The sequence below is a fragment of the Felis catus genome, chromosome E2 (genome assembly GCF_018350175.1).
Source record: "Felis catus isolate Fca126 chromosome E2, F.catus_Fca126_mat1.0, whole genome shotgun sequence".
NCBI classification, from domain to species: domain Eukaryota; kingdom Metazoa; phylum Chordata; class Mammalia; order Carnivora; family Felidae; genus Felis; species Felis catus.
The window spans coordinates 8,738,836-8,766,622 of NC_058382.1; the positions used below are offsets into that span (position 1 = coordinate 8,738,836).

General features: G+C 52.7%; 3 protein-coding genes and 1 long non-coding RNA gene across 5 annotated transcripts; 1 reads left to right on the forward strand and 3 right to left on the reverse strand.

Annotated features, from left to right (window-relative positions):
- Positions 1-345: 345 nt before the first annotated feature.
- Positions 346-1,556, reverse strand: FTL (ferritin light chain). The gene is given in 4 exon segments (NM_001048150.1): positions 346-624; positions 741-866; positions 1,138-1,284; positions 1,455-1,556. Coding segments are annotated over 4 exon segments (528 nt in total). The 3' UTR covers positions 346-471.
- Positions 1,272-11,503, forward strand: LOC109494736. Its single transcript, XR_002738637.2, has 2 exons — positions 1,272-1,405; positions 10,215-11,503. It is a non-coding gene; the product is annotated as an uncharacterized LOC109494736 (long non-coding RNA).
- BAX (BCL2 associated X, apoptosis regulator) lies at positions 4,525-8,138 on the reverse strand. Of its 2 annotated transcripts, NM_001009282.2 has the most exon segments (6): positions 4,525-4,637; positions 5,085-5,189; positions 6,659-6,794; positions 7,196-7,342; positions 7,433-7,484; positions 8,062-8,134. In NM_001009282.2, coding segments are annotated over 6 exon segments (579 nt in total). In that variant the 5' UTR covers positions 8,096-8,134; the 3' UTR covers positions 4,525-4,532.
- A 616-nt stretch (positions 11,504-12,119) lies between the features above and the next one.
- On the reverse strand, positions 12,120-20,408 carry DHDH (dihydrodiol dehydrogenase). Its single transcript, XM_003997525.5, has 7 exons — positions 20,248-20,408; positions 19,742-19,853; positions 19,063-19,226; positions 16,738-16,990; positions 13,496-13,620; positions 12,517-12,670; positions 12,120-12,269 (listed from the first exon to the last, which is right to left on the reverse strand). Exons 1-7 carry the CDS (start codon positions 20,335-20,337, stop codon positions 12,160-12,162), a joined length of 1,008 nt encoding a protein of 335 aa, XP_003997574.2. The 5' UTR covers positions 20,338-20,408; the 3' UTR covers positions 12,120-12,159.
- Positions 20,409-27,787: the final 7,379 nt, after the last annotated feature.

Consider the following 27,787-nt stretch of genomic DNA (forward strand, 5'->3'; position numbering starts at 1 on the left):
GCTGCTGGACATTAGTCATCAGAGCCCGTTTCTGGTTACTGTTTATCGTCTCTAAATGCCTCCTTCCAACTACCAACAGTAGGTCTTGCTAGACTCCTTGGGAGTCTGGGCTCTCCCCTGTAGGAGGGGCAGTTGCCAGCCCAGCAAAGCAGAGAACCTGCTACCCCACCCCACCCCCTGGGGAAGATCTGGCGAAGAACAGCAAAGACCTGGGGCCAACAGCACTCCCTGCGGGGGCGGAACAGCTAGAAGCCTTGCGAAAATCGGTACCACCTCATATCACACACGCCCCAAACCACCAGTTGCTGCAAAAAAGCTTTATTGTTTTCATTTGGTCCACGGCTTGGGAGAGGGCTCCAGGTTGGTTAAAAAGCTGCCTAGTGGCTGCAAGGAGAGACTCAGGCACAAGCCCTGACATCTGGGGGGAATGCCAGAGGGACCCTCTCGAAGGCTGCTGGGCTCCAGAGACTTCTAGTCGTGCTTGAGGGTGAGTCTTTCGAAGAGATACTCGCCCAGCTCGGCCTGGGGGCCGGACAGCCTGCGGAGATTAGTCAGATGGTCGCCCATCTTCTTAATGAGTTTCACCTCCTCATCTAGAAAGTGATTCTCCAGGAAGTCACAGAGCTGAGGGACAGGGCAGGAGAAAATATGGTCAGTTACACATTACCGGTGCGACGGAGGGGGAAACGAGGCTCCAAAGGAAATTTGCCCAATTACATGTGGATGAAGGGGGTACTCACATGGGGGTCTGCGCGGGCAGAACCCAGGGCATGCAGATCCAAAAGGCCCTGGTTCAAGTTCTTCTCCAGAAGCAGGGCGGCTTCCATGGCGTCCAGGGTTTTACCCCACTCATCTTGGGACGGCTTCTGTACAGAGGACAGAGGGCTCAGGACTCGCTACATACGTGGCAAAGCCGTCCAAGATCTCGCATCTTATCACCCCCAGTCTCCCACAACCACCCATGCGACGACACCACGTTGCGGCGTGGACAGCTACGGCTTTGGGAACCCGGGGGCGCCTCCATTTTGAGCAGCACAAAAGCGAACACAATCGCCCAGAAGCCCACGCGGTGCCTAAACCGCTACGCGCGCGCGCGGGCTGCTGGGATATGTAGTCCGCCGCCCGCGCACTATTTACCTGCACGTCCAGGAAGAGGGCGCGGCCGCCGCGCTGGTTTTGCATCTTCAAGAGGCGCTCGGCGCCCTCCCGCTTCTCCTCGGCCAACTCGCGGAAGAAGTGGCCCACGCCCTCCAGAGCCACATCGTCACGGTCGAAATAGAAGCCCTGCGGGAAGAGATGGCGCGAGCACGGGTTACAGGGCAGAAAGGCCGGCCAGGCGCCCCGACTCCGCCCCCCGACTACCCAACGGGACAAAGAAAGCCAGCGCGTGCGCAGAGGGCCAGAGGTGCGCACTTGGGGGAAACTTGGGCTGGGGGCGTCCTGGGGACCCTCACCAGAGAGAGGTAGGTGTAGGAGGCCCGCAGATGCATGTTGACCAGGCGGTTGACGGCGGCCTCCACCTCGGTGGAATAATTCTGACGAATCTGGGAGCTCATGGTTGGTTGGTAATGAGGAGCTAAGTTCAAAATCGGGTGTTGGCTGGTCCCGGAGGCAGAGGATGGGCAAGAAGATGGCTCCGAAGGTGGCGACTGGAAAAAAGGTTGGAGGGTGGTCGGAGGCAGGTAGAAGGGGCGTCCCTGGGTCTGTTCCGTCCAAACACTGTTGAAGCAAGAGACAGATCCGCAGGACCGCCGGGCGCACTGCAAAAGGCCGTGGCCAGGGCGGCTTCTTTTATAGCGCGCGGGGCCGCGGAGGTGGGGCGCTCAGGGACAGCGGTCAGCCAATCTGCGGTGTCGGGAGGCGGGGCTTGGAGCCTGCGCTTGACCAATCCGAGTTGATAGGAGTCCCAGACCCCCGCCCAGAGGTGGGGAAGTCACGCGCCAGTGCGCGAGGCTGTTGTGAAATGGGGAAGTGGGGGTGGGGAGGTTACGGGGTGCAAGGGTCCTGGGGCTGGTTCTGGACAGTCAGGGGATTGTGTGTGGGGGGGTCTCTCTGGTGGGTGGAAGATTAATGGGGACACTGGGAGCCCTGGAAAATTATGATTCTGGGGTCTTGGGAGTGTCTCAGGAAAGTAGATTGGATTCTGGGGTTGTCTTAGAGCATGGATCTTTCTGGCGCCCTGGAGGTTCCTCAGAGGTGTGGATACCTCCAGATGACTGGGGGTTGCTCTGGAAGATAAGGGGTCTCTGGATCATTACGAAGTTTGGAAGTCGGTGCGGTGAGATACTTCTGGAATCTTCAGGTATCTCTCTGATAGATGGGTTGAGAGAGGGACCTGGAGCCCTGGAGTTCACTAAAAGATTGGGAATTTCTGTAGCCCTAGAGCTGACAATGGAAGTTCATATTTTCTGGAATCTTCCCCTAAGAGGTTTGGGGGTCTTTAGGCTCATGAAGTGATCTTCAAGATGAAAAGGACATTGTTCTTGGGATCCTCCCCCTTTAATCCCCCCTGTAACAGGGGAGAGGGATATTTCTGGAAGCCTAGTAGGGGCTTTTCTAAGAGGTAGGAGGACTTGGAGAGCCCTTTGGAGCCTTTGAAAGATTGGGCCACTTGGAATATCTTGGGGAAATGACACTCAAACTTTGGGTCTCTCTGAGGCTGCATTTCCTGGAGACTATTCTGAGGGCAGCCAGACTTGAAATTCCCTTTGGCTCTGAAGCAGTCTCTCTTGTCCCTGTCTTGCCTCACACGCGCTTCTTCAAAGTCACAAAGAGAAGCCCTGCATCCTAGGGACCCAAGGAGGGTCTGGGGACCTGTGGATGGGATGTGTCTTTGACCAATGGACGTTTAAGTGTGTCAGTTCCAGGCTGGTGTCTGGAAGCAGATTGGCTCAACCAGGACCTGCCCTCAAGGAGCTCCCCGTCCTAGTTGATGGGGGGGAGGGGGGGAGACAAAGACAGGAACTTGAACCTATTGCAGTGCCCTAATGGAGGTAGCAGGCAGGCTGAGCAGGGGAGCTAAAGCTACTGAGGCCTGCTTTGCAGAGGGGGCCCGCTCCAAGCAGCCCAGGCAAGGTGTCCTCTGACCAAGGGGACGCTGGACCAGGCTGGTATCTGGGGTCCTCAAGGGGCCCCTGGGCCAGTGGCCAGGAGAGCAGCGGTGCTGAGTCATGCTGAACTCAGCGGTAAGGGTCTCAGGCAGAGAGACGGGGTGGGGCCACTGACTGACCTCACGTCCTGCCAGACTGCTGACTGGCGGGGACCCCGGGAACTAGGCCTGGCTGGGATCCAAGTCTGGCCCCCTCCCCCCAGGGTGCCACCTCGAGTGTGCTTTGTCTCTGCATCTTACGGTCTTTTCGAGTTCCTCCGGCCTGTGGCCATATTGTCTCCTCTCTGGGCGGTGACTCAGTCTCCCTTCACTATCTTGTCTGACAGCTCTCCCCTGACTTGGTGTCTCTGGGGAGAGTCTATGGGGGAGGGGCAGGTGCTCCAGGCACACAGTCACAATGGGGCCTGAGTTACTCATTCACCAAATTTCAAACCTCAGCCTAAAGACCTTTAGCCTCCACCAGGCCCCACCTGCAGAGAGGGGTGACTTTGGAAATGCTCACAGGTAGAGGGAGAGGAAGGGGGGAGACAAAGATGATCTGAAGAAGGACCCAGATCTTGGGGGTGAGGGGTAGACAGGGGATGGGGGAAGAGGCCCAGAGACAAGAGGACAGAAAGACCCAGAGAGAAGGGACAACAGACGCTGTGACTAAGTGATTTCAATCTCTGATTTCCTCTTCTGTGTCCAATCTACTAGGCCATTTTGCAGTATCTGCACCCGGGCCTGTTCTCCGGGAGGGCCCCCCCCCCCCAGCCCATCCAGCCTTGTCCCCTCCTCTCCGGCCACTCAGCACAAGCTCAGGCCTTGACCTCTCCCTTGGATCTTCTGGGCCCAGCCTTCTGACCTCGGGTAGCTTCCCCACAGGGCTCTAGAGCCCTCTCCTGGCCCACTGAGTCCTGCCACCTCCCCCCCGCCCCGCCCCATTCTCCACCTAAGTGTGCGACTTCCTCTGGTCCCATATGGTGGAAGCTTCCGAGGCCTAGTTCCCCAGGGCCTGCTGCCCTGTCCTACAGCCTGGACTCCACTGCCTGAGGGCTTGTCTTGCCCACTGCTGCCTGGAACACAGCACCACCATAGACCTCAACGCAAGTGATCTTCGGTCCCCTCCCAATTGTGGGCTTTTGGAGGGCAGAGCGGGGACCTAATCCCTCACTAACCCAGAGGGCACTGGGCTCCCTCAAAAGATTTGCCGGCACATGAAGTCTGGTCTCCTGTGACAGCCAGGGAGAGGGCTCAGTGACTCAGACTCCGAAGTGAGGCCTGAAAGAGGTTTATTGCCCCCCACCAGACCTCTCCTCCCCCACATCCCCCCCCCCAATAATTACAAAAGTAAGAAAAATGCCCATGGCCCCCAATTCCCACCCCTCCCGGAAAAATGCCATAATTTATGCAGAAAAGACACAGTCCAAGGCAGCTGGTGGCCTCAGCCCATCTTTTTCCAGATGGTGAGTGACGCAGTCAGCACTCCGGCCACAAAGATGGTCACTGTCTGCCACGTGGGTGTCCCAAAGTAGGAGAGGAGGCCGTCCTGCAGACAGGTACATGAGTCACTTCAGCAGCTGGGCCAAGGGGGAGCCCCTGCGCCAGCATGTGAGGAATCAGGGAGGGAGAGGGGCCTGGGAAAGGTCAAAGGGCATGAGTGGGGGTAAAAGCCTAAGATTAATGGATACTAAAGAGTTGGGGTCGTAGGGTTATCAAAAAACTTGACGGATTCCAGGGGAAGTGGAGGCACCAGGGAGAACAGGAGATACTAGTTAGGTCAGGGGTCACCGAGAGGTCAGGGGTCACCGAGAGGTCATGGGGTCACTGAGAGGTCAGGGGCGACCAGATGAGTCAGGAATTGATCAGATGTGTGAGGAAATGCATTATAGACCCCATCTGATGATCCAGAATCAGGGAGGACAACACTGTGTTGGGCTCAGGAAGACTCAGGGGTCTCAGAGTAGTAGGGGTGGGAGGAGGTTAGGGGCCTCACCCAACCACCCTGGTCCTGGATCCAGCCCAGCAGCCGCTCTCGAAGGAAGTCCAGTGTCCAGCCCATGATGGTCCGGATCAGCTCGGGCACCTTGGTACACAGGGCCTGCAGGGAGTGGAATAGGCCTTAGGGATTCAGCCTTGTCCTCACTGTTGGGACAGTGGCCCGACGCCTTTCTCAACTCTGCCTCCCCTCCTGCCCCACTGCAGTCTCTTTTCCACTCATAATCAGAACGAGCTTCGTAAATTGTTAACTGGATCTTTTTACTGTCAACTGCCCTGCTCACATACCTTCCATGGCTCCCCAGGTGGTAAAGACCAAAAGGCATAGCTCAGCCCACAAGGCCCTGTATGAAGGCTCTGACTTGATCGCATTCCATTTTTCCACTTCTTTTCTGTGTCTCATTTACCTTCTTCCACATCTTCATTCCCACCAACTCTTCCCTGCCTCAGGACCTTTGCACATGCTGATTCTTCTACCTAAACAGGCTTTAACCAAGCAAATTTTTACTCCTCCCTCAAAGCTCTAATGTCAGGTCTGATGTCATTCTCCAGAGAGGGGTTTTCTGACCTTCACACTAGGTAGGACTAGCCATCCCCCCCTGCCCATGACTCTCCAACAACCTGAACTTCCCTTTCCCACCCTCTATCTGGCTGTCTCTTCCCTGTTGTCCACCTCATATCCAATATTCAAGCCCCATCATTAATCTGGCAAACACATTAAGAAATCTGCCCCCCCCCCACCTCCACTGCAACCACTAGAGTCAGGGTTAGTCATCATTCAGCAGGACTATTACAGGTGCCCCCTTCCCACATTTCCCAGGTTTTGCCCCATAATCTTTCTTTTCTACCCACAATGGCCAGAAAAAAATTGTCGGGCTTCTGCTTCCCCCATATTTTATCGTGACAGACTTCTGATAGAAAAGTTAACAGAATTTTACAGTGCATAGCCACATACCTGGAGCCTAGATTGTACAATTAACATTTTGCTTGCTAGAACAGTCCTTTAGATTTAGAAGTCAGGTCACCCCACTCTCCTGTTTCTAACCACCCAGTCACTCGCATCTCACTCAGAGCAAAGCTAACATCCTTGCAATGGCCCAGCGGACCCCTCACAATCTGCCCTCATTTCCCACCCATTCCCCCTCCTCCCTGCCCTCAATGCATCAGCCTTGGTCCTGCCTCAGGGCCTTTGCACTTGCCGGGGCCCGTTATCAGATGCCTTTTCCCCAGTCTTCACAGATCGCTGCAACTTTGGCTTTGAGGTCATCCCCTCTCAGAAGTCTTTCCCGACCACTTTGCACAATTACATCACCAAACTCATCAGACATCGTGGGCTCCACGAGAGCAGGGACCTAGCCTGCTTTGTTGGGTGCCGCTTCTTGGGTCAGGCACATAGTAGGCCCAATAAATGTCTGCTGCACGAGTAACTGAAGGAGCCAACGCACCAGCCCGTAGCCCTCTCCATTCCCTTTGCGCTTAGTGGGCTGCCACAGGGGTTGACCTCACGACTCCCAGGTCCTCCTAGGTCTGAGCGGAGCATCCCTGGGGGCTCACTGCCCGGCAGCCGCCCACCTTGAGCACCAGTTTGCTGGCAAAGTAGAAGAGGGCAACGACCCGGCCCCAGTTGAAGTTGCCATCGGAAAACATCTCCGCTGCCACTCGGAAAAAGACCTCGCGGGGGGAGTCTGTGTCCACAGCTGCGATCATCCTGCAGGAAAGAGGAAGGCCAGTGCTGCCGAGGGAAGACCAGGCAGGGCGTGGGGGAGACTCTGGGATTCACCTCACACCAAAGACAAGGATGCCGAGGCCCAAGTTAGGCTGTCATGAAAAAGAACGGGCCAACGTGGGGGAAAGGGACGAGATGGACATTCAGGAAAGTGGGGAAAATGACTCCCTGAGGGAGGGTTTCAGTAGCCTAGAGGAAGGGCGGGCTTCTCAGCCAGGGAGCTGGGTAGAGTGGTGGGGCCCTGGACGCCTGGGTCCGAGGGAGTAGCAGACTGTGGATCCGAACTCCAGGCCCAGGGGAAGAGGGGCCTGAGAGCCGGGGCTCTGGGGAACGTGAGGGAGAAGGGGACCAGTGGCTGGATTCCTGGGGCCCAGGGGCCACACCTCTGCAATTCCATGTTACTGTCCAGTTCATCTCCGATGCGCTTGAGACACTCGCTCAGCTTCTTGGTGGACGCGTCCTGGGGCACCTGCTCCAGGGCCAGCTCGGGCGTCTCTCCCCCCATTCGCCCTGCTCGATCTTGGATGAAACTAGAGTGGGAATGGAGTGTGGAGGGTGCAGAATCAGAATGGGGCCTCACTCCTCCAATCCGCTCGGCAATAATCACACCTCAGACTCACCCCTGAAGCAAAAGGGCCCCTGTCTTCATGATCTGCTCAGAGCTGGTGGGCCCTAGAGGAGAAAGGAGGGAAGACGTGCCTGGACTCTTGGGTCCTAGGGGATTCAGGGAACTAGGGTGGCTCATGATCTCTGAGGGAGGACAGCACTAGGGGGTCCTGCATTTCTGGGTCCCTGGTAGATACAGTGCCTAGGGGCCCGGGCAGCTGAGTCCCTGGTGGAGATAAAGGCAGGGAGCCTCGGCCAGTATCCTGCGTTCTTCCGGCGGAGGAGGTTGAGGGAACACTTCATGCATCCAGACCCCTGGCCTGAGGGGGCAGAGGAGAGACCCGCCCCTCCCACCAGGAAGTGGTGCCGGCGACAAGCCCGGGCCTGCCCCGGGGCTTGGGATTCTGGGGTCTCCAGCTTCTCGGGGGTCCGAGAGCGCCAGGCAGAAAGGCATCGGGACGCGGAGGCCAGAGAGCCGGGAACCCCCGGGGAGGGAGGGGGCTGGAAGCTGGCAGCGCCCGATCCGGGAGTTTCTGCCCCGGAGTGCTTGGAGATCGCATGGCCCCAAGACCGGCAGGAGGGATCGTGGGGCCGGCCGGCGAGGGGGCTCGCCCTCCTCCCGCCCGTCCGCCTCCCGCCTCACCCCCGCCTCTGGGCTGCTCCCCGGACCCGTCCATCACCGCCGCTCCCGCCGCCGCCTCTCGCCGGGTCCGCCCGGGCGGCCGCAGCACGCCCCTGGTCACGTGAGCGCCCCGCTGAACGTGCGTGCTCTCACGTGACCGCCCCGCAAAATGGCGGCCCGCAGGCTGTCGCCCCGCAGGGCTGTTGGGTCACGTGACGGCACCTGCCTCACCTGCTTGGGGAGGCCGGGCCCCTATCACGTGACTATCTAATCTGCACCTACAGGTAAGAACCCGTCGTGGCGCCCTTCCACCCGCCACTCATTCAATGGCAGCTGTAACTTTCATTCATTCATTCATGCAGTATTTTTGGAAGTTTCAGGTGACTTTAAGACCTTCCCAGGGCAGAAGCAACATCGGAGGCCCAAAATCTCACTCACTGAGGCAGGACGTTTTAGACGATTAGAGTCTGTGAGCTGTTTTTGTGACAAGGAATATGAAGTTCAAAAAATGGCAAAACTAACCTGTGGTAGCAGATTGGCAGGGTATGAGCAGGGAGGGGCCCCAAGACAGGCACCCGGGGTGCCTGGAAGATGCTGTATCTTGATCGAGATGATGATTACTCGGGGATACACGTGTTGAAAAATTCATGGAACTGTGCGTATGCAATGTGCACTTTACTGCGTAGAAATGATATTTCCTCTTAAGAGGACAAGAGAATTCGGATTAGAAAATAGGTCGGGGTCAGATAATGAAGTGGGGGGAGCATACAAGAGAAGGGGTCTCTGTCCCAAGGGTGGCTGGGAGCCATAGCAATAGAAGATTATAGGAGCCCTAGTACATCAGCCCAACACCGCCAGGAACATAGTGTGACAAAGTCAAGTTTATTGACCCATTGCGATGATGGAGACCGCACAAGAGAGAAACCATGGAGCATTTTGACGAAGGAAAAGGTAGAGTTCTCACAGAATCTGCAGGAAGGGCAGGGCAACACCAGGTGCAGACTGTGAAGAGGAACCGGGTGCTCGTGCCCTTGGAAACTACAAGGTGAATCTAGATATGGAGTGGTCCCTAAACCCGTTGTGTGAGGCTCTGCACCAGGATTGGAAATTGAGGCTGCTACTCTGTTTCAAATGCCTACAGGCAAGAGTGGGATGTTTCATTTTTACTGAGGGAGCGGATTCTAGGGAACAAAGTTTCTCTGTAAGAAAGCATGTCCTTGGGGGAAAGTGTTTCCTGTTAACTTTGAAGCGAGCTTTATCTTTGCCTGTTATTTCCGCCCAATGAATGAGCCCTCCCTTTGCCTTAATTACAGAGAAAAGAAGAAAGGGCTTTTTGATGCCCACCTCTCAACAGTGCAGCCTTTGAGCAGGAGGGAGAAAACTTTTTATTTTATTTTTTTGAGAAGGTGAGAGCACGAGTGGGGGAGGGGCAGAGGGCGAGGGAGAGAATCTCAAGCAGGCTCCATGAAGGGCTTGATCCCACAACTTGACAATCCTGACCGGAGCCAAAATCAAGAGTTGGGATGCTTAACTGACTGAGCCACCCAGGGGCCCGGAAAACTTTTTAGCTAGTTCTGAAGTCAAAACTGTTTATAATAACAAGGATGCTACTTTGGAACTGTGAAACCCTCTTCCAAGATGGTCCCCAATGACTTTAGTCCCCAGGTATATTCATGCCCCCTGTGTAGGGCCCTCCCACACTGAATAGGGCTAAACAGTGTGGCCAGTAGGGTATTGTGGAAATGACAGTGCGATTTCCAAAGTTAACTCATGAGTCACTGCAGCTTCAGGGTGCCTGGGTTAAGCGTCCGACTTCATCTCAGGTCATGATCTCATGGTTCATGAGTTCGAGCCCCGTGTCGGGCTCTGTGCTCACAGCTCAGAGCCTGGAGCCTGCTTCGGATTCTGTGTCTCCCTCTCTGTCTGCCCCTCTCCCACCTCTGTCTTTCTCTCTCAAAAATAAGTAAGCATTAAAAAAAAAAAAACTTTTTAAAAAGTGTTTCTGTGAACAAGGAAGAAATTGCAGTGCCTTTCCTACCAGCCTCGCAAGTCATGGAGCATCCGTGTGGCAAGGGTTACGAGTGAGTCATGAGAACCCTCCATTTTCAGGGAAGAGGAACTAGACTCCAACTCTCTCTCTCTCTCTCTCTCTCTCTCTCTTTTTTTTTAAGTAGACTCCATGCCCAGCGCAGAGCCCAATGCAGGGCTTGACCCTGAGATCGAGACCTAAGCTGAGATCAAGCAGACTCCAACTCTTAACGGGGGAAGTAAGCAGGGACAGGACATATCTTTGGAAACTGGGAAGTGGCACCCCAATTCAGCTGCTCTAGCAATGGCTAATGTAAGAGTGGCTTAAATAACAGTGAAGTTGATTGACCTCTTGTGTAACAGTCCGAGAGAGTATGCAATCCCTGGTGACATTAACAGGGAGTGAATTTCCGGTGTCAGGGACTGCCTGCTTAATTTTCTCTGTCAACTTGACTGGGCCACAGGTCGCCCAGATATCTGGTCGAACATTCTCCGGGTGTTTCGGGTGCGATTAACATTTAAATTGGTGACTTGGTAAAGCAGACTAGGCTCCCTGCTGTGGGCGACCCCATCCGATGAGATGAAAGGCCCATCCTCCTCAGAGGGAGAAAGAATTCTTTCTGCCTGATTGCCTTCGACCTGGGACATGGGCTTTTTTTTCCTGCATCCAGACTCTCACTGAAACATCAGCCCTTCCTGCATTTCCAGCTGCCTGCCTTCTGATGAGACCTACACCATCAACTGTCCTGGTACTCAGGCCTTTGGACTCGGACTGGAACTAAACATCGGCCCTCCTGGGTCTCCAGTTCACCAACTTGCCCTGCGGATCTCAAGGCCTGCCTACCTCCATAATTGTGTTTTTCTTCTAGCCTTCTAGCTTGTGGGTCCACCATCTGCAACACGTGGTTTCCATCTCGCGGGAGAAGAGGACACGCCAATGCCCGACACAGCTCTACTCCAGTCCCAAGAAGGGAGAGGTTGAAAGGGAGGCCATCCTCTTTGCCTAAAAAAGGCCATAACGCAGATGCTGCACACATCCCATTGGCCAGAACCCATTCACGTGGTAAGACCTAGTTGCAAGGGAGCCTGGGAAATGTAGTCTTTAGCTGGGCAGCCATATGTCCAGTGAAAACTTTCCTATCGTCCATGATTGAAGGGACATCTAGCAGTGTTTGCCACACAAAAGATTGAAACCAAGCAAACAGAGGGCTGAAGCCAATGTAGTGATACCTGAATGACGTGTAAAGAGACTTGCAATAGAAAACGCATTTGATTGACATCTAGTCCCTCTCGTTTGCCCACAGTGAGAATTATTCGTGCAAACCCAACGTATCCATCTCAATCTTCTAGAACCTGGCAGAATTGAACTTCCTGGACTCTCTGTGACTCACCAAGGTCACGTGACTAGTTGTTGCCAATGAATTTCACGAGGTTATGTATGTTGTTTATGTGTTAGGGCGCGTTTTTTTTTTTTAACGTTTATTCATTAGAGAGAGAGAGAGAGACAAAGCATGAGTGGGGGAGGGGCAGAGAAAGAGGGAGACACAGAATCCGAAACAGGCTCCAGGCTCTGAGCTGTCAGCACAGGGCCCGACGTGGGGCTCGAACCCACCAGCTGTGAGATCATGACCCGAGCCAAAGTCAGACGCTCAACTGCTTGAGCCACTCAGGCGCCCCCATCAGTTAACATTTTTTGAGAACCTACTGGATGCTGGAGGCTGTTCATATACTATCGCATTTATTCCTCCCCAGAGTGTGGTTGGTAGTATGTCTCTTCTTTACCGATGAGAAGACGGGGGCAGGGAGGAGCTGCGGCAGAGTGCAGTTGGGGACACCTCCTACCCACCCACTCTTCCTTGCCCAAGGTCACAGAGTCTATGCTAGGCAAACCAAGGATCTGCCCACAGGTGTCTGCTCCAAAAACTTGTGAGAAATGTGGTCCTGACTCTGCCTTCCTCCCCTTCCCCACATCCTTCTACCAGATTTACTCACTAGTGACCCCTTTGATGGGTGGGCTTGCTCCAGCTCCCACCAAACCACCATTGCTAAGATTTCTGTGGCAACCATGCCTTTATTTATTCGGGGCCTGCATCAGCATTTGTCTTGGGGGAAGGTGACCCCAATGGCCTTCCTCGCTTCCTCAAGGATGTCAGCCAGGAGTTCACTTTCCGCCAGGGGAATCACGGGACTCTCCTTCAGGCCTGGGGGAGAGTACAGTTAGGGACCCCCCCATGCACGCCTCAAAGATCGAAAGAACTACCATCCCCAGAATCCCATGAGGCACAAAAGTAATACATGGGTTGTGCAGATGGATGCCCCAGGGGATCCTGGGAGTTGTAGTTCCAGACAGCTATTGAGAGTGGCCAAGGGGTGAGGAGTGGCCCACTCCCCTACCAGGCTTGCCTCTCTCCGCCCTGCCACCCTCTCACCCCTCCTCCACATCCTTACCCTTTCGTAGGCACTCCCGGACATGCTTGGCCTCGTAAGTCATGCCCACTCCATGCATAAAGTTGAACTCCTTGCCTGGGGCTGGGGGCAGCGCAAACTCCTTATGCTCTCCCTTCACCACCAGCTCTGTTGGGCACCAGCAGGGGCTGAGGATCTGGGGACAGGTAAGAGGTGGCTGCCTGGGGGGCTCCAGCCTAATGATGCTTAGGGGCCTCCCTCTCACACCTGGCGGCTAGAGGTTGGTTACCCTCCAACCTCAAGAGGGCCTGCCCCCCTACCCCCTCACTGGGGGATTTGTTCAACAGCATGACTGTCCCACTAGAAGCCTGTCTGTTCATCTCCCCCGGGGCAAACCCCTCTCTCACCTGATGCTTAGGCCCAGTGAAGACAGCTTATCTGTGTGCGAATCCCCTCTCCCAGGAGGAGACTTAGATAATCCAGCACCTTCTTATCTCCTGGGTGACTTGAGTTTTTGGCCCCAGAGCCCTGGGAAGCCTCCATTATTTCCATACCCAAGTCTAGGCCCAACTGGAAATAGAGATGTGGCCAGGGCAAGGTCCAAATTTTGCAGTTCAAGTCTGGGGCGAGGCCCAAACCCTTCTGCTAAGAACAGGATTTCTTTCTAGCGACAGGGCCCCACGAAGCCCAATGAAGCCGCTCTTTGGTCAGGCGCAGATCCCGTCCTGGAAGCAATCTCAAAGGCCACAGCTGCCCTCTAAGCACGGTCGATAACGGTTTCTCCTCAGGCCTAAGGGTTTCTGACGGACTAAGTTCGCGGTCAGGAGGGAGCCCGGAGAGCCAAACCCATCCCAAAGCCTGGTGGTCAGGGATGGATTCCTCAGCAGTGCTGGGGAAAAGGCTCGCAGCCAGCTCCGGCAGCCAGAGCGGGCCCACTCCTGTTGCCAGGGGCCACGGTTCCCGGTTCCCAGTTCCCAGCACTTGGGACCAGTCCCCACTGGCTTGGCCAGTCCCACCTCACCTGGGCCGTGCCCTTGGTACCGCTCACAGAGTTCACATTGGAGAGCTCAGCAGTGATGCTGCAGGTAAAGCTGCCGTGGACCCCTCCTGGGTACTGGAGGAGCACAGTGACGGTGTCGTCCACCCCTGCGGGAGGCACAGCACGGGAGAAGGCCTGGCCTCAGAGCCTGCCTAGGGCGCCCTGGGCAAGAGGTCTCATCTCTAAGGCAGCCGCGAAAAAGCACCAGGCGAAGTGACAGAAGCCAGACATAAAAGTTGGCCTGCTGTCGGGCTCCACTTGTGTGAAGTGTGCAAGATTGGGTGGACCCCGAGACAGGGAGGAGATCGGCGCCCGCTTAGGGCTCAGGGCCATGGGAGGACTCGCTGTGGGGATAGGTTTTTGGGTGTTGTTGTTTTGTTTGGAGTGATGAGAATATTCTAAAATGGATCCTGTTAACTGCGCAACTCTATGGATATACTAACGCCATGGAATTCTACATTTGGAATGGATAAATTCTATGGTGTGCGAATTCTATCTCAGGAAAGCTGTTAGCAAAATAAAAGAAAAAGAGAGGGACGGAGACTTAATGTGTCAGAGCCTCGACATCATCCTCTGCAAATACCCGTTGTATAGGTTTGGGAGAATCCGTTTCTTCGGCTCTAAAATGGGGATAATTGGGGCGCGTGGGGGGCTCAGCTGGTTGAGCCTGGGACTTCGGCTCAGGTCATGACGTCACAGTTTGTGGGTTCAAGCCCCACATAGGGCTTTGCACTGACAGCGTGGAGTCTGGATTCTCTGACTCTCTCTCTCTCTCTGCCCCTCCCCGACCAATGTGCGTGCGCGCTCTCTCTCTCAAAAATAAACACTTAAAAATATTTAAAAATAAAATAAAATGGGGATAATAGAGGGGGGCACCTGGGTAGCTCAGTCGGTTAAGCGTCCAACTCTTGATTTTGGCTCAGGTCATGATCTCCCGGATTGTGAGTTCCAGCCTCCACACCGTCAGCGTGGAGCCTGCTGGGGGCTCTCACTCTCTCCCTCTCTCTGTCCCTCCCCCACTTACTCGCTGTCTCAAAATAAATAAATAAACTTAAAAAAAATAAAAAATTTTATTTTTTAAAGTTTTTATTTATTTTTGAGACAGAGAGAGACACAGCATGAGCAGGGGAGGGGCAGAAAGAGAGGGAGACACAGAATCTGAAGCAGGCTCCGGGCTCCGAGCCGTCAGCACAGAGCCTGACGCGGGGCTCGAACTCACAGACTGTGAGATCATGACCTGAGCTGAAGTCGGATGCTTAACCGACTGAGCCATCCAGGCGCCCCCAAAATTTTTTAAATAAAATGGGGATAATTGAAACTGTCTCATCCAAGTTATTACAGGTATTACATTAAATGACGTAAAATGCACAAAGCACTTAGAATGCTATTTAGATTACAGTAAGTGCTACATAAGCATTAGTTGAAAATTAAATACAGCTTGTGGAGTAGCAGCCTGGTTCGGGAACACATCACGCACGCCATAGATGGAAGAACCTACTGACCTAATTCTCTTTGGTTCCAGATAAGCCCAAGTCCTTATGCTGGATCGACTCTGTGAGCCTGGATAAGTCACTGTCCCTGTCTGCAACTCAAGTGTCCTCATCAGCAAAATGGGGGCAACTATAATATATCTATCTCAGGGGGATCATCCTTATAATAACCCTAATGCAGAAGACGCACTTGATAAATGGAGTCTGTCATTTATTTATTTATAAATTCTATAAAAAAAATTTTTAATGTTTATATTTGAAAGAGAGAGAGAGAGAGAGAGAGAGCTCGAGCATGGGAGGGGCAGAGAGAGAGACAGAGGCAGAATCCGAAGCAGGCTCCAGGCTCTGAGCTGTCAGCACAGAGCCTGATGCGGGGCTCAAACCCACGAACCTTGAGATCATGACCTGAGCTGAAGTCGGACACTTCACCAACAGAGCCACCCAAGCACCCTTATTCTTAAATTATTGTGTTGAACTTTATTTATTTATTTTTCAACGTTTTATTTTATTTTATTTTATTTTATTTTATTTTATTTTATTTTTTGGGACAGAGAGAGACAGAGCATGAACAGGGGAGGGACAGAGAGAGAGAGGGAGACACAGAATCGGAAACAGGCTCCAGGCTCCGAGCCATCAGCCCAGAGCCTGACGCGGGGCTCGAACTCACAGACCGCGAGATCGTGACCTGGCTGAAGTCGGACTTCAGCTGGCTGAGTCGGCGCTGAGTCGGCGCTTAACCGACTGCGCCACCCAGGCGCCCCTTTATTTATTTATTTTGAGAGAGACAGAGAGCCTGAGCAGGGGAGGGGTGGAGAGAAAGGGAGAGAGAGAATCCCAAGCAGCTTCACACTGTCAGCACAGAGCCCCACATGGGATTTGAACGCGCGAACCGTGAGATCATGACCCGAGCCAAAACCAAGAGTTGGACGCTTCACTGACTGAGCCACCCAGGTGCCCTGATAAATAGAATCTGTTTTTAGAGCTACTAGTTAGCCTAAAAGTTGGCCAGATACTAGCCTGAGAAGGTTTTCTAGGGTGTGACCTTCACCCATATATATTTTCCTGGTTAGTCATTGCCTCCTGGGGTACTGTTTGCAAAGATGGCCGCAGAATTCCTCTCCTTACCCTGTGAGGGCCCCTCTGCAGTAGGACTTTGTAGCTCCTTCCATCAGGAGGTATAGTCTATTGGCTCACCTCTGAAATCAGGTGACGTTGGGCCATGGAACAGTAGCAAACAAGGGACAAAACAAAAGTTTGAAAAATGCTTGCACGCTGCGCCCTGCCTTCTGTTGCACCGACAGCGTGCACGAGGCCGAACCAGCTAGCTGAAAAGACTTCGTTGATGAACTCTTTATGACAACCCTAGTACTATCTTCCTTCCTCCCTTCCTTCCTTCTCCACTCCCAACACGAGTCTCAAGCCCAAGACCTCGAGATCAAGAGTTGCATGCTCTACCGACTGAGCCAGCCGGGCGCCCCTACGACCACCCTATTGTCGACATTTGACCAGTAACCAGGACTCAGAGCCGTTGAGTCCCTTGGCTAAGATCACACAGCAATTCCCAGTGCAGAGCCTGCCCACACTCTCAACTCTGATCCTCTTTGACGTCAGGAAGAAAGTTCCTCCAGCTGTCTAACCTGACCGTCATGGGCCAGGAGACTTATTCCCGGCTCAGGGCTCCCAGCGAGAGAGGATGACTCTTACCCCCATTGTATAGTCCGGGATAGACGGTACCTGTTTCATGGCGCCTTCCCATGGCTACAATCTTCTCTGGCTTCTGCCCACCGAAGACCATAGAGATGAACTGGATACAGTAGATGCCGATGTCCAGTAGGCCACCACCAGCCTGGGCCCAGTCTAAAGCCCGGGTGAGGTGGGTGAGGTCCTTCCCAAATTCTGCCCGAGCCACCCGGAGTTCCCCCAGAGTTCCCTGAGACAGAGTGGACCTCAGAGCTTCAGTGGCAGGAAAGAAGCGGGTCCAGATGGCCTGCACACCACAGGGGAGAGAGCAAGACCATTGAAAAGAAAGGAAGGGCGTCAGGACCCAGGAATTAGCCAACCAGTTCCTCTCCCTTCTGCAGCCCAATCTTGAGAGGGTCCCCGCTCCTCCCCACTATCCAAACAAGACCCCTCCCCCTTCCTTGCACAACCCATCCGTCCCCGAGTTGTGCCCCTAACTCTCCCTGGCTCCACCTCGCCTCTCCATTCCCGTAGGAGCAGCTCTAGCCTTATCTTTTCTCATCTGGACCATCACTCCAGTCCCCCGATGTTATAGACTCAACTGTGCCCCCCGCCCAATTCGTGTTGAGGTCCTAACCCCCCAGGACCTCCCAAGGTGAATGTATCCAGAGACCAGGTTTTAAAGAAGTAATTAAAGTTGGAATGAGGTCATCACGGTGGGCCCTGATCCAACAGGAAGAGGTTAGGACGGCGACACACACGGGGAAGGCCACATTTAGACACAAGGAGAAGACGGCCATCAACGAGCCAAGGAGAGAGGCTTCAGGAAAAACCAACTGTACTGATACCTTCCAGCCTCTGACTTCTTCTAGACTTCTAGCCTCCAGAAGTAGGAGGAAATAAATCTCTGTTGTGTAAGCCACCCAGTCTGTGGTGGTACATTGTCTCCCCCCTCCGGTTCGGACCACCCCCGACCTGGCCCCAGAGGCACCTTTCCTTCTCCTAGAGTTGCCCCTGTCCCACCCCTGCCCATGGCTCCCCAATGCCTAATATCAATTCCCATTTACAGAGTATGTATTAGGGGCAAGACACATACTTTGCATAATGATTCCTCCCAATCTCCCTGCCAGGTAGCTATCATATGTCCCTTTTATAGCCGAGAAAACTGAGGCCCGGTTGGGTCAAATTACTTGCCCAAGATCACAGAGCTAGGAACTGGTGAGAAGTCTAGAGTCCTCTGACTCCAAAGTCTGTCCAAGGTCAAGTTCACACTAAATAGGTGACATCTGCCCATTCTTGTCCTCTTTAAGTCTTAACTCTGCGTTTCCTCTCTGGCCCATTTCCCTGTGCAATTTACTTTTCCTTTAAGGCTCAGGTCAGCCCCTACCTGCACGAAACTTCCTTGACTATCCCCTACACTGGGCTGGTGCCCCCGTGCTGTGTCAACCGCCCGGTGCTGTATCCACGACAGTCCGTGCAACTGGGCATTGGGAGAGCCCACTTCTGTGACCGTAGCAGATCTGCAGCTCGTGGAAATCTGAGCCTGTATCTCACACCTAATGAACCCCGGCTCCTAGGGTTGGATCTGAAATGTATTAGGTGCTAATAAAAATGAGGAAGCAATAAATTCAGAATCTTAGCACTGTCCAGGCACAGTAAGAACCAGAAGCCCTGAGTAACCCTATCAAATCTTGACCGTCTATTTCTGAGGCATAGGGAACTTCGCAGACTAGGAGCAATATTGGGGACAGGGCAGCTAGATAGAACCTGGGGAGGTAAGAGGCAGCCGTTGCTACTACTGGCAGAACCTACCGCGAGGTAGCATTTAAGAACCAAGAGACTCCTTAACATGAAAATAGCTTCTAGAGGTCATTTGGCGGCCATCTTAACTGCTGGCGCTATCCGTTGCCATTTGGCAGCCATCTTAATTACTGGCATTCTGCAAGCTGTCAAATGGCCCCTGTAAGTAGCCGTGTCTGATAAGGGCGAAAACAAAGGCAGTTTGACCTTGAGAGTTGGTAGGTGTGCCCTCGGCCTTCTGCCCACTATCCTTGGAAATCCACCGAAAGTAAGCCCATTGCTCTTCTGTGCCATTTTCACGGCTGGCATCTCTCTTTGAAAAGCTGAGCAAAGATCTTTCAGGCTGCCATGTTTGCTAACGGCCAAAAGCAATGGCTCTCACGCCTCACAGATGTTGCTAGTAGGTTTCATGGCATCGCTCAGCCACGTCCGGGAAAACACACCAATCCCAGTGCACTTTGTGGACAACTTAATTCTTGACAACCCCTGCCTTTGTGTTCTTCCAAAAACGTCCACTGGCAACCATGTTTAGTAATGGCGACAAGCGCTACATTGGAGGTTGGAAGGTCGCACCCTCACCTCCATAAGGAAGAGACCTCGGGACCGGGCTTCGGCAACCATTTCTCGAACTTCCGCAGCGTTCACGCCCATGGGCTTCTCACACAGGACGGCCTTGCCCGCTGCCAGGCATAGTAACACCGCGGCCTTGTGCTGGGGATGCTGAGTGCCAATGTAGGCCACCTCTAGTTGGAAGGGAGAAGGTCAAGAGATCAGAAGCCCTGCCCACCCCGGACTTCCAGGACCCGCCCCCAACATCCTGAGACCTTGGGCAAAGTTCTACGCCAAGAGGTAGATACCATTATTTTGCCCGTTTTACAGATGAGGAACCTGAGACGGGCAAGCAGGAGGGGACAATGCCAGCTGAGGCAGCTTGACTCCGGTCAGGCTGCTGTGCAACTACACTGTCTTGCCTTTCCATCCAGGCCATTGCAGAACACAGCAGCCCTGGCCCCAGAGCTTACTTAAAGCCTGAAAGGGCTCTCTTAGAAACTCAAGCCCCTCCTGGACTGGTCCCTAAATGCAATTTCGTACCAGGCCGCTAATCCCAGACCAAGCCCGTTCTTACAGTTCTGCCTGCCAGCCCCAGATCCTTCCAGAAGCACACAGGGATTGGCCCATCCCGCAGAGCCTTGCTTATCCTACGGAGCAGCCTAGCTAGAGGCAGCGCCGCGGGGCCTCGGAGGCCCTTGTCACTCACCCACATTCGGGTCTTTGGCCAGCTCCTCATAGGACCCATAGGCCTTGGGGATGTCATGTTTCCGCGCAAATTCCTTCGCCCGGCTCAGGTCGCGGGCTGCTACCGCCACCACCTGGAGGGGCGCTAGGGTCAGACTAGAGGGACTGGGGAAGGCGCAGGCGCGGGGCAGGTGGCTGGGAGAGAGGTGATGGAGAAGGCCCCGGGTAAGAAAAACTCTATCCCCCAGGGCGGAGGCGGGGAGGTACGGTCCTGGGGAAGGAGGTGAGGGGGGCTGGACACGGGTCCTGGGAAAGAGAGATCTGGGACAAGCGATTATTTGACCCCTTAGTACCTAAATTTCTTCTCTTCACAGTAGCTCAGAACAAAACCCTCCCAAACTGGACGAAACTCCAGTTTCGGACAGAAGTGGAGAAAAGACTAGGGAACCCTAACTCCCTCCTCCCTCAGACCCAGGAGCCCCGGCTCCCCGGCCTGCTCTTCCACAGGATTCCGGAGGGAGTGTGGACCTGGTGCTCGGAGCGAGGCAGCGTCCGCAGCGCCGTCGTGAAGTCGCTGGAGATAAGGCCGACTGACACGATGCCCCAGCGCAGCGCCATCGCAAAAATGCTGAGTCCCAAAGTCCAGCCGCCTCTTGTTGCAAATTGAAAGCCCGACACCCCGCCCACAGGGGGGCGTGGTCATGTCTCCTCCCCCGTTGCCCCTACGCCACTTCTCATTGGCCACTAGGCCTGCGCGCCCCTCCAGTCCCAATGCAAAGGAGGAGGTCTTTTAAATGTAGCATCCCCATTGGAAGAGCGCACCGTTGGCTCCGCCTTGCAGGGGGTGGGATCAGAAATGCTTCATACCTCGCAGAGGGCGACTTCTCACCACCTGACATAATGGGAGGTGCTTTTTTTTCTTTTTGCTTGTGTAAACTCTATGCCAGATATAGGGCCCAGGGATCAAGAGTCTCATGATCTGGGGCGCCTGGGTGGCGCAGTCGGTTAAGCGTCCGACTTCAGCCAGGTCATGATCTCGCGGTCCGGGAGTTTGAGCCCCTCATCGGGCTCTGGGCTGATGGCTCAGAGCCTGGAGCCTGTTTCCGATTCTGTGTTTCCCTCTCTCTCTGCCCCTCCCCCGTTCATGCTCTGTCTCTCTCTGTCCCAAAAATAAATAAACGTTGAAAAAAAAAATTATAAAAAAAAAAAAAAAAGAGTCTCATGATCTATGGACTGGGACAGCCAAGCGCCCCAAGAAGGGCTTTTTTTCTTGTCAACCTTCCACCCTTAGGGGCTGTCCCTATTCCTCCTTCTCCCAACTCTTTTGCTCAGAAAGCTGCCCACCCTTAGGAATTGTTCAGAGGGAGGGACAAGATAGTAATAGAAAAGATAAGAACCACTAATGTTTCTAGAACACATGTCGTGGCCCAGGCCCCCAGCTCCAGGCTTTACTTTCGTCATAAAAAAATAAAAATTAAAAAAAAAGTTAATTTATTTATTTAGAGAGAGATAGGATAAGCGAGCTGGGTAGGAGCAGAGAGGGAGACAGAGAATCCCAAGCAGGCTCCACGCTGTCAGTGCAGAGCCGGAAGCAGGTTTGGATTTCACAAAGTCGGAAATCAAGACCTGAGCCCAAATCAAGAGTCAGATGCGCAACCGACTGAGCCACCCAGGTGCCCCTTACTTCATTTCTAATTTCTCACCACAGGTCTGCAAACTACGTTCTACTGCTCCCTGTTTACAGAGGGAGAAGCAGCCCCAGAGAACCATGGGATATGAGGGCTTGCAAATTGGCTGCTTCCAAAAATCATAGCTTATTTTTGAGAGAGAGAGAGAGAGAGAGAGAGAGAGAGAGAGAACGCATGGGAGAGGGGCAGAGAGAAAGAGAACCCGAAGTGAGCTCCAAGCTGACAGCAGAGAGCCCAATGTGGGGCTCGAACTCACCAACCGCAAGATCATGACCTGAGCCAAAATTGGACGCCCAACCAACTGAGCCACCCAGGCGCCCCAAGACTATAGTTTTAGAAACCAGGCTATACTGCTTCTTAGGAACCCTGGAGCCAGGCTGATGGGTCCCTTCTTGCCACTGCCTGACTGTATTGCTTTGTACAATTGCTTTCCCTCTTGGAGCCTCAATGGCATCTACCTGCTGCAAACTGTAGTAAATTATATTCTTCAAGTCAACTGGCAGAGACTGGCCAACTTTACCCACAGCAAATCCGTCCACTTCTCTTGCCTTGTCGACATTCAATTAAGATCTGACTTCCACAGACTCAGAGGTTCCAAGTACACACAAACTGCTGAATAAAAATATTAATGGATCGCACCGAGTACGTGAGATCACTGCTGTGATGAAGAAGAAAAAAATACGGGAAGATGGTCTTTGAGACATTAGTCCACCAGCTCCCCAGGTTGCCTGCTTCCTGAATAAAAAACTTCCCTTTCCCACCATCGCTTGTGTATCGAGTATTGGTTTTGTAGCAGCGAGCGGCCAAACCTGAGTTTGGAACCTATTCTCTATCTGGTAACAATGGTGAGAGAGAACAGACCAGCGGTGTCAAGGGGTTAAAGTTTGGGGAAGCGTGCTGTTAGTAGCGGGTAACAGGAGGGAGTGTCCCTTGTAGGGATGAAACATTTCTGTATCCTGATTGTGGCAATGGATACTGGAATATTCACATTTGATAAAGTTTCATAGAACTGTATACCAGACATTTTGAAAGTGCATGTAAACCCAAAGAAATGCTGGAAAAATCCAAATCAGATCTGTACCTGATTAAACAATGTAGCCATGTCAATTTCTGGCTTCCACAATGCACTGTATTTACCTAAGATATCATCCACATGGTGGGGTTTGAGGGGCAAGCTAGGTGTAGGGTACGAAAGGACTGTCTGTACTAGTTCTGTAAGTTCTTAAACAGTTTCAGAATAAGATGTTATGACTTAAAATTGTTGGCAGTGAGTTCGTGTGCCCAGAGGAATCATTTTTGCAATACCTGGTCAAGAAAAAAATAAGGGTATCTTCATGGTCCAGTGATCTCTGTTGTGGGTGGAAGATACATACCCGTGAGAAACTGTCAAACTTGCGCTTGAGATGTAAGCACGTTTACTGCAACATCGAGTGTCACAGCTCAAAACTGGGAACGGCCATCAGTAGAAAAACGTATGACTAAATGGTGGGAAATTTAACAACAGAAAGAAATCTCATCGCAAGAAATCTCAAGAACTTAAACTTCACTGAAAAAAAAAAAAAATCAAGGGACATCACAGAGATATAGCCCATGCACTGAACCGTGTCGGCTGTGTTTAACTTAATTCATAATTGAGTTTGGAAAAATCACCGACCTGGGACGGGAACCTGGTGCTCAGCAGGTCAGGCACCTTCTATTCCTGGGAGGCAGGCCACGAGTGTTAAGCACATGACTGCATTTCTGGGACCCAGAGCGAGAGCCAGGAGATTAACAAAGGGCGTAAGACAAAGTGAAATTTAAAGCAGAGCATTAAAGGGCGCCTGGGTGGCGCAGTCGGTTAAGCGTCCGACTTCAGCCAGGTCGCGGTCTGCGAGTTGGAGCCCCGCGTCAGGCTCTGGGCTGATGGCTCGGAGCCTGGAGCCTGTTTCCGATTCTGTGTCTCCCTCTCTCTCTGCCCCTCGCCCGTTCATGCTCTGTCTCTCTCTGTCCCAAAAATAAATAAACGTTAAAAAAAATAAAATAAAATAAAGCAGAGCATTAAAATAAACAAATAAATAAATAAGCGAAATAGAGGCAGAGCATCAGTGAATAAAAAGTTCATTCTCTCTCCCTTTTTTTATGTTTATTTCTTTATTTTGAGGGAGAGAGAGTGGGAGGAACAGAGAGAGAGAGAGAGAGAGAGAGAGAGAGAATCCTAAGCAGGCTCTCCACTGTCACATCAGAACCCAATGCTGGGCTCGATCTCATGAACCGTGAGATCACTACCTAAGCTGAAACCAAGAGTAGGAGGCTTGACCTACTGAGCCATGCTGGCACCACGAACCCATTCTCTTGATGTCTGCTGACAAGGGCTGCTTGACTGGGCTCAGGCTGCCACACTGTGGGGGCTGTAATCTTAGAAAGACACCCACCTCCTAGCTCTCTTATTCTCTTTATAGAGTCAAGAGAAACAGTGGTGTTGGAAGTGTGGCAAATGCAGCCCGAGCTTGGGCACCAGCACTTTCCGGGACTTGCTGGAAACATCACGTACAGACCTTGGAGGAAGTTGAAGTCGTGACCCTGTCCCAGTCAGCTCATAGCCAGGAGTTCCAGAGAGAGCCTCCAGGATCGTTCCACAGACAGTCCTCCCGACAGAACACACATATTTGTTGAGCATCTAATTTGTTCTGGGTCCTGAGGACACATCAGAAATGAGACAGACTCTCTCGGTCTTCACTCAGCTATCAGTCCGGTGGAATTGATAGTGTGGGGAACAGCATGACCAAGAGCTCTAAGGTGGAAAAGAGCCGGTTGTGTTCCAAGAGCTGAAACTGGGCCAGTGTGGTTGAAGAAAAAAGACGGTGGGCAAGTGGGATGGAAAACAGGATGAGGGGGCGCCTGGGTGGCGCAGTCGGTTAAGCGTCCGACTTCAACCAGGTCACGATCTCGCGGTCCGTGAGTTCGAGCCCCGCGTCAGGCTCTGGGCTGATGGCTCGGAGCCTGGAGCCTGTTTCCGATTCTGTGTCTCCCTTTCTCTCTGCCCCTCCCCCGTTCATGCTCTGTCTCTCTCTGTCCCAAAAATAAATAAACGTTGAAAAAAAAATTTTTTTAATAAAAAAAAAAAAGAAAGAAAACAGGATGAGGGACGCAGGCAGGGGCGGAGTCATGAAGGGCTTGGAGAGGACACGAGAGGGCTCTCAGCAGGAGCAGGGGCAAAGATCTAATGTGGGCAGCTTTCTTGTTTCAGCACGTACCACTGGCCTGACTCCCATATTCATTCAGCAAACATTTTTTACTCTTGACTTGGCCCTGTGCTGGTTGATGGTGGGTACCCAGGGATGGTGGGTACCCAGTGAGTACCAGGGTACTCACTCCACTTCCTGCTGCCCTCCAGTCGGGGAAAGAGACACGCCCACCCCCTAAGCCCCCCCCCCCCCCCCCCCCCCCCCCGCACAAAGATGTTCACGCTCTGATCACCAGAACTTGTGAATAACGTGACCTTAGGTGGTAAAAGAGATTTGGCAGTTGGGACTGTTAAGGCTCTGGGGATGGGGAGATTATTCCGGCTTTTGTGGTGGGCTCACTGTAATCACAAAGATCCTGGCAGGGAACTCAATCAGAGAAGATGTGACAACAAAAGAGAGTAAGGGATTTGATGGGGCACCTGGGTGGCTGGGGGCGGGGCGGGGGGGGACGGGGAGTCGGTGTTAAGCGTCCGACTTTTGATGTCGGTTGAGGTCATGATCTCTCGGTTTGTGAGGCTGCTTGGGATGCTGTTTCCCTCTCTCTCTGCCCTTCCCCCGCTCATGATCTCTCTCTCTCTCTCTCTCTCTCTCTCAAATATAAATAAATATTTTTTAAATCTTTGAAAAAGCTGTGCTGCTGGCTTTGAAGCTGGAGTCCGGAAGCGGCCATCAGCCAAGGAATGCAGGCGCCTATAGAAGCTGGAAAAACAAGGAAACAGATGCTCCCCTAGAACTTCCAGAAGGAATGCAGCCCGGCAGACATCTTGATCTTAACTAAGGAAGACGCATTTTATACTTCTGACCTCCAGAACTGCGAGATGATACATTCCTGCTTTAAGCCATGAAGTTTGTGTTACTTTGTTGTAGCTGCAATAGGAAACTAATACACAGCTCCAGACCTTGTAACCAATACACAACCCTGGACACCTGCCATATGGTGGAAACACTAGGCAGTGTAGAGGCGGGTGGGGGGAGTGGGGCTACCCTTAGCTCAACCTGGGGACCAGGGAAGGCTGGGCAGATTGATGCCCGAACTGATTTTTAATTTTTTTATTATTATTTTTTAATGTTTTATTTTATATTTGAGAGAAAGACGGAGACAGAGACAGAGAGTGAGCAGGGGAGGGGGCAGAGAGACCCCCAACCCCCCAGAATCTGAAGCAGGCTCCAGGCTCCATGCTGTTAGCACCTCGCCTGGTGCAGAGCTCGAACTCACGAGCCGTGAGATCATGACCTGAGCTGAAGTCAGACACTTAATCAACCGAGCCACCCAGGCGTCCCCCAAACTGATTTTTTTTTTTTAAAGTAGTATTCATGCCCAGCATGGAGAGCCCAACACCGGGCTTGAACCCATGACCCTGAGATCAAGAGACACTTAACTGACTGAGCCACCCGGGTGTCCCTGCATTTTGAAAGATTTTGGTGGAGGTTTAGAAGGAATAGAAGGAGAGATGGCATTCCAGAGGAAACAACTCTTTCCAGCAAGAGAAAGCTGGATCATTCAGAAGTGAGAGCCTGGGGGCGCCTGGCCGGCACCTTAGGTAGAGCCCGCGAGGACTCTTGATCTTGGGGTCATTGAGCTGAAGCTCTTTTAAGCAGAGCTTACTTAAAAAAAAATAAAGTAAGTGAGAGTCTGGAACCCAGGATGGGAGTGGGTAAAATGAGTGAAAGATAAACCTGGAGGGGTCAACTGGGCCATTTGGGAAGGGTCAGGAGCTCGCCCGGCAGGCGATGGAGTGTGAAGGTGAGAGCAAAGGAGGTGAGGAATAGGGTCTTACTTAAGTGTTAAAAAAAAAACACCGATGAAATCAAAGGTCACACAGAAACTGTCAACCACGTAACAGACGGGTGGGCAGCATGGCAGGAAGAGAGCAGAGCATTTATTCATTAATTCATTTATTTAAAAAATTTTTTAAAAATATTTTATTTATTTATTTATTTATTTATTTATTTATTTATTTTGAGAGAGAGAGAGAGACAGAGCGTGAGCAGGGGTGGGGCAGACAGAGAGGGAGTCACAGAATCCGAAGCAGGCTCCAGGCTCCGAGCTGTCAGCACAGAGCCCGACGCGGGGCTCGAACCCACAAACCACGAGATCATGACCTGAGCCGAAGTCGGTCACCCAACTGACTGAGCCACCCAGGCGCCCCAAAAAAATTTTTAATATTTTATTTCTTTATTTATTTATTTTATTTTTTTTTTGAGAGAGAGAGAGAGACAGAGCGTGAGCAGGGGAGGGGCAGAGAGAGAGGGAGTCACAGAATCCGAAGCAGGCTCCAGGCTCCGAGCTGTCAGCCCAGAGCCCGACGTGGGGCTCAAACCCACGAACCACGAGATCATGACCTGAGCCAAAGTCAGACGCTTAACCGACTGAGCCACCCAGGCGCCCCTATTCATTAACTCATTTAAAAAAAAATTTTTTTTTTTTTAAAGTGATCTCTGTGCCCAACATGGGGCTTGAACTCACGATCCTGAGATCAAGAGTTCCATGCTCTGATTGAGCCAGCCAGACACCCCTCATTAACTCACTTATTCACCAGATTTTTGTTTTTTTTTTTTAAGCACAGATTCAGTGCCCAAGAGAACTTAACATGATGCTTCAGAACATGAACTTTGGATCCAGCCTGCCAGTGTTCCAATCCCAGCCCTGCCACTGGCCAGAAGCCACTTGGCTTTCTCTTGTTAGCTTCATCTGTAGAATCGGGTTGATGAGGGTAATTACCTCGCAGGGTTTTTACGAAGAGGAAATGAACTGCTATTTATAACGGGGGCTCCCGGGGGCTCCGATGGTTAAGCGTCTGACTCTTGGTTTTGGCTCAGGTCATGAGCTCACCGCTTGTGGGTTCGAGCCCGGCCTGAGGCGCTGCCCTGGCAGCTCGGAGGCCGCAGCCCGGAGCCTCCTTTGGATTCTGCGTCTTCGGATTCTGCGCAAGAGGAGTGGAGCCCCACATCTACTACAGCGGAAACTAGGACATTGGGAGAACGTGGTTCCCTGCAGGCCCCGGAGCCACCCTACCTTGGGACGTCTTGTGTTGGGAGATAATACTTTCCCTAGGCTCAGTGCAGAGCCCTATGTGGGGCTCGAACTCACAAATGGTGAGATCATGACCTGAGCCAAGACCAAGAGTCAGACGCTTAACGGACTGTGCCATCCAG

Bases quoted from the DNA above. Each gene is read 5' to 3' on its own strand.
- BAX (XM_011289649.4), bottom strand. From the start codon at position 7,317: ATGGGGGGAGAGACGCCCGAGCTGGCCCTGGAGCAGGTGCCCCAGGAC. The intron at 6,795-7,195 runs GTGTGGCCCCTG...TCTTTCCTGCAG, and splicing joins AGTAACATGGAATTGCAGAG to GATGATCGCAGCTGTGGACA. The intron at 5,190-6,658 runs GTGGGCGGCTGC...CACTCCCTGCAG, and splicing joins CCAGCAAACTGGTGCTCAAG to GCCCTGTGTACCAAGGTGCC.
- DHDH (XM_003997525.5), bottom strand. From the start codon at position 20,337: ATGGCGCTGCGCTGGGGCATCGTGTCAGTCGGCCTTATCTCCAGCGAC. The intron at 12,671-13,495 runs GTGAGGTGGGAC...ACCTGTCCCCAG, and splicing joins GTACCAAGGGCACGGCCCAG to ATCCTCAGCCCCTGCTGGTG. The intron at 12,270-12,516 runs GTAAGGATGTGG...ACTCTCCCCCAG, and splicing joins CCGGGAGTGCCTACGAAAGG to GCCTGAAGGAGAGTCCCGTG.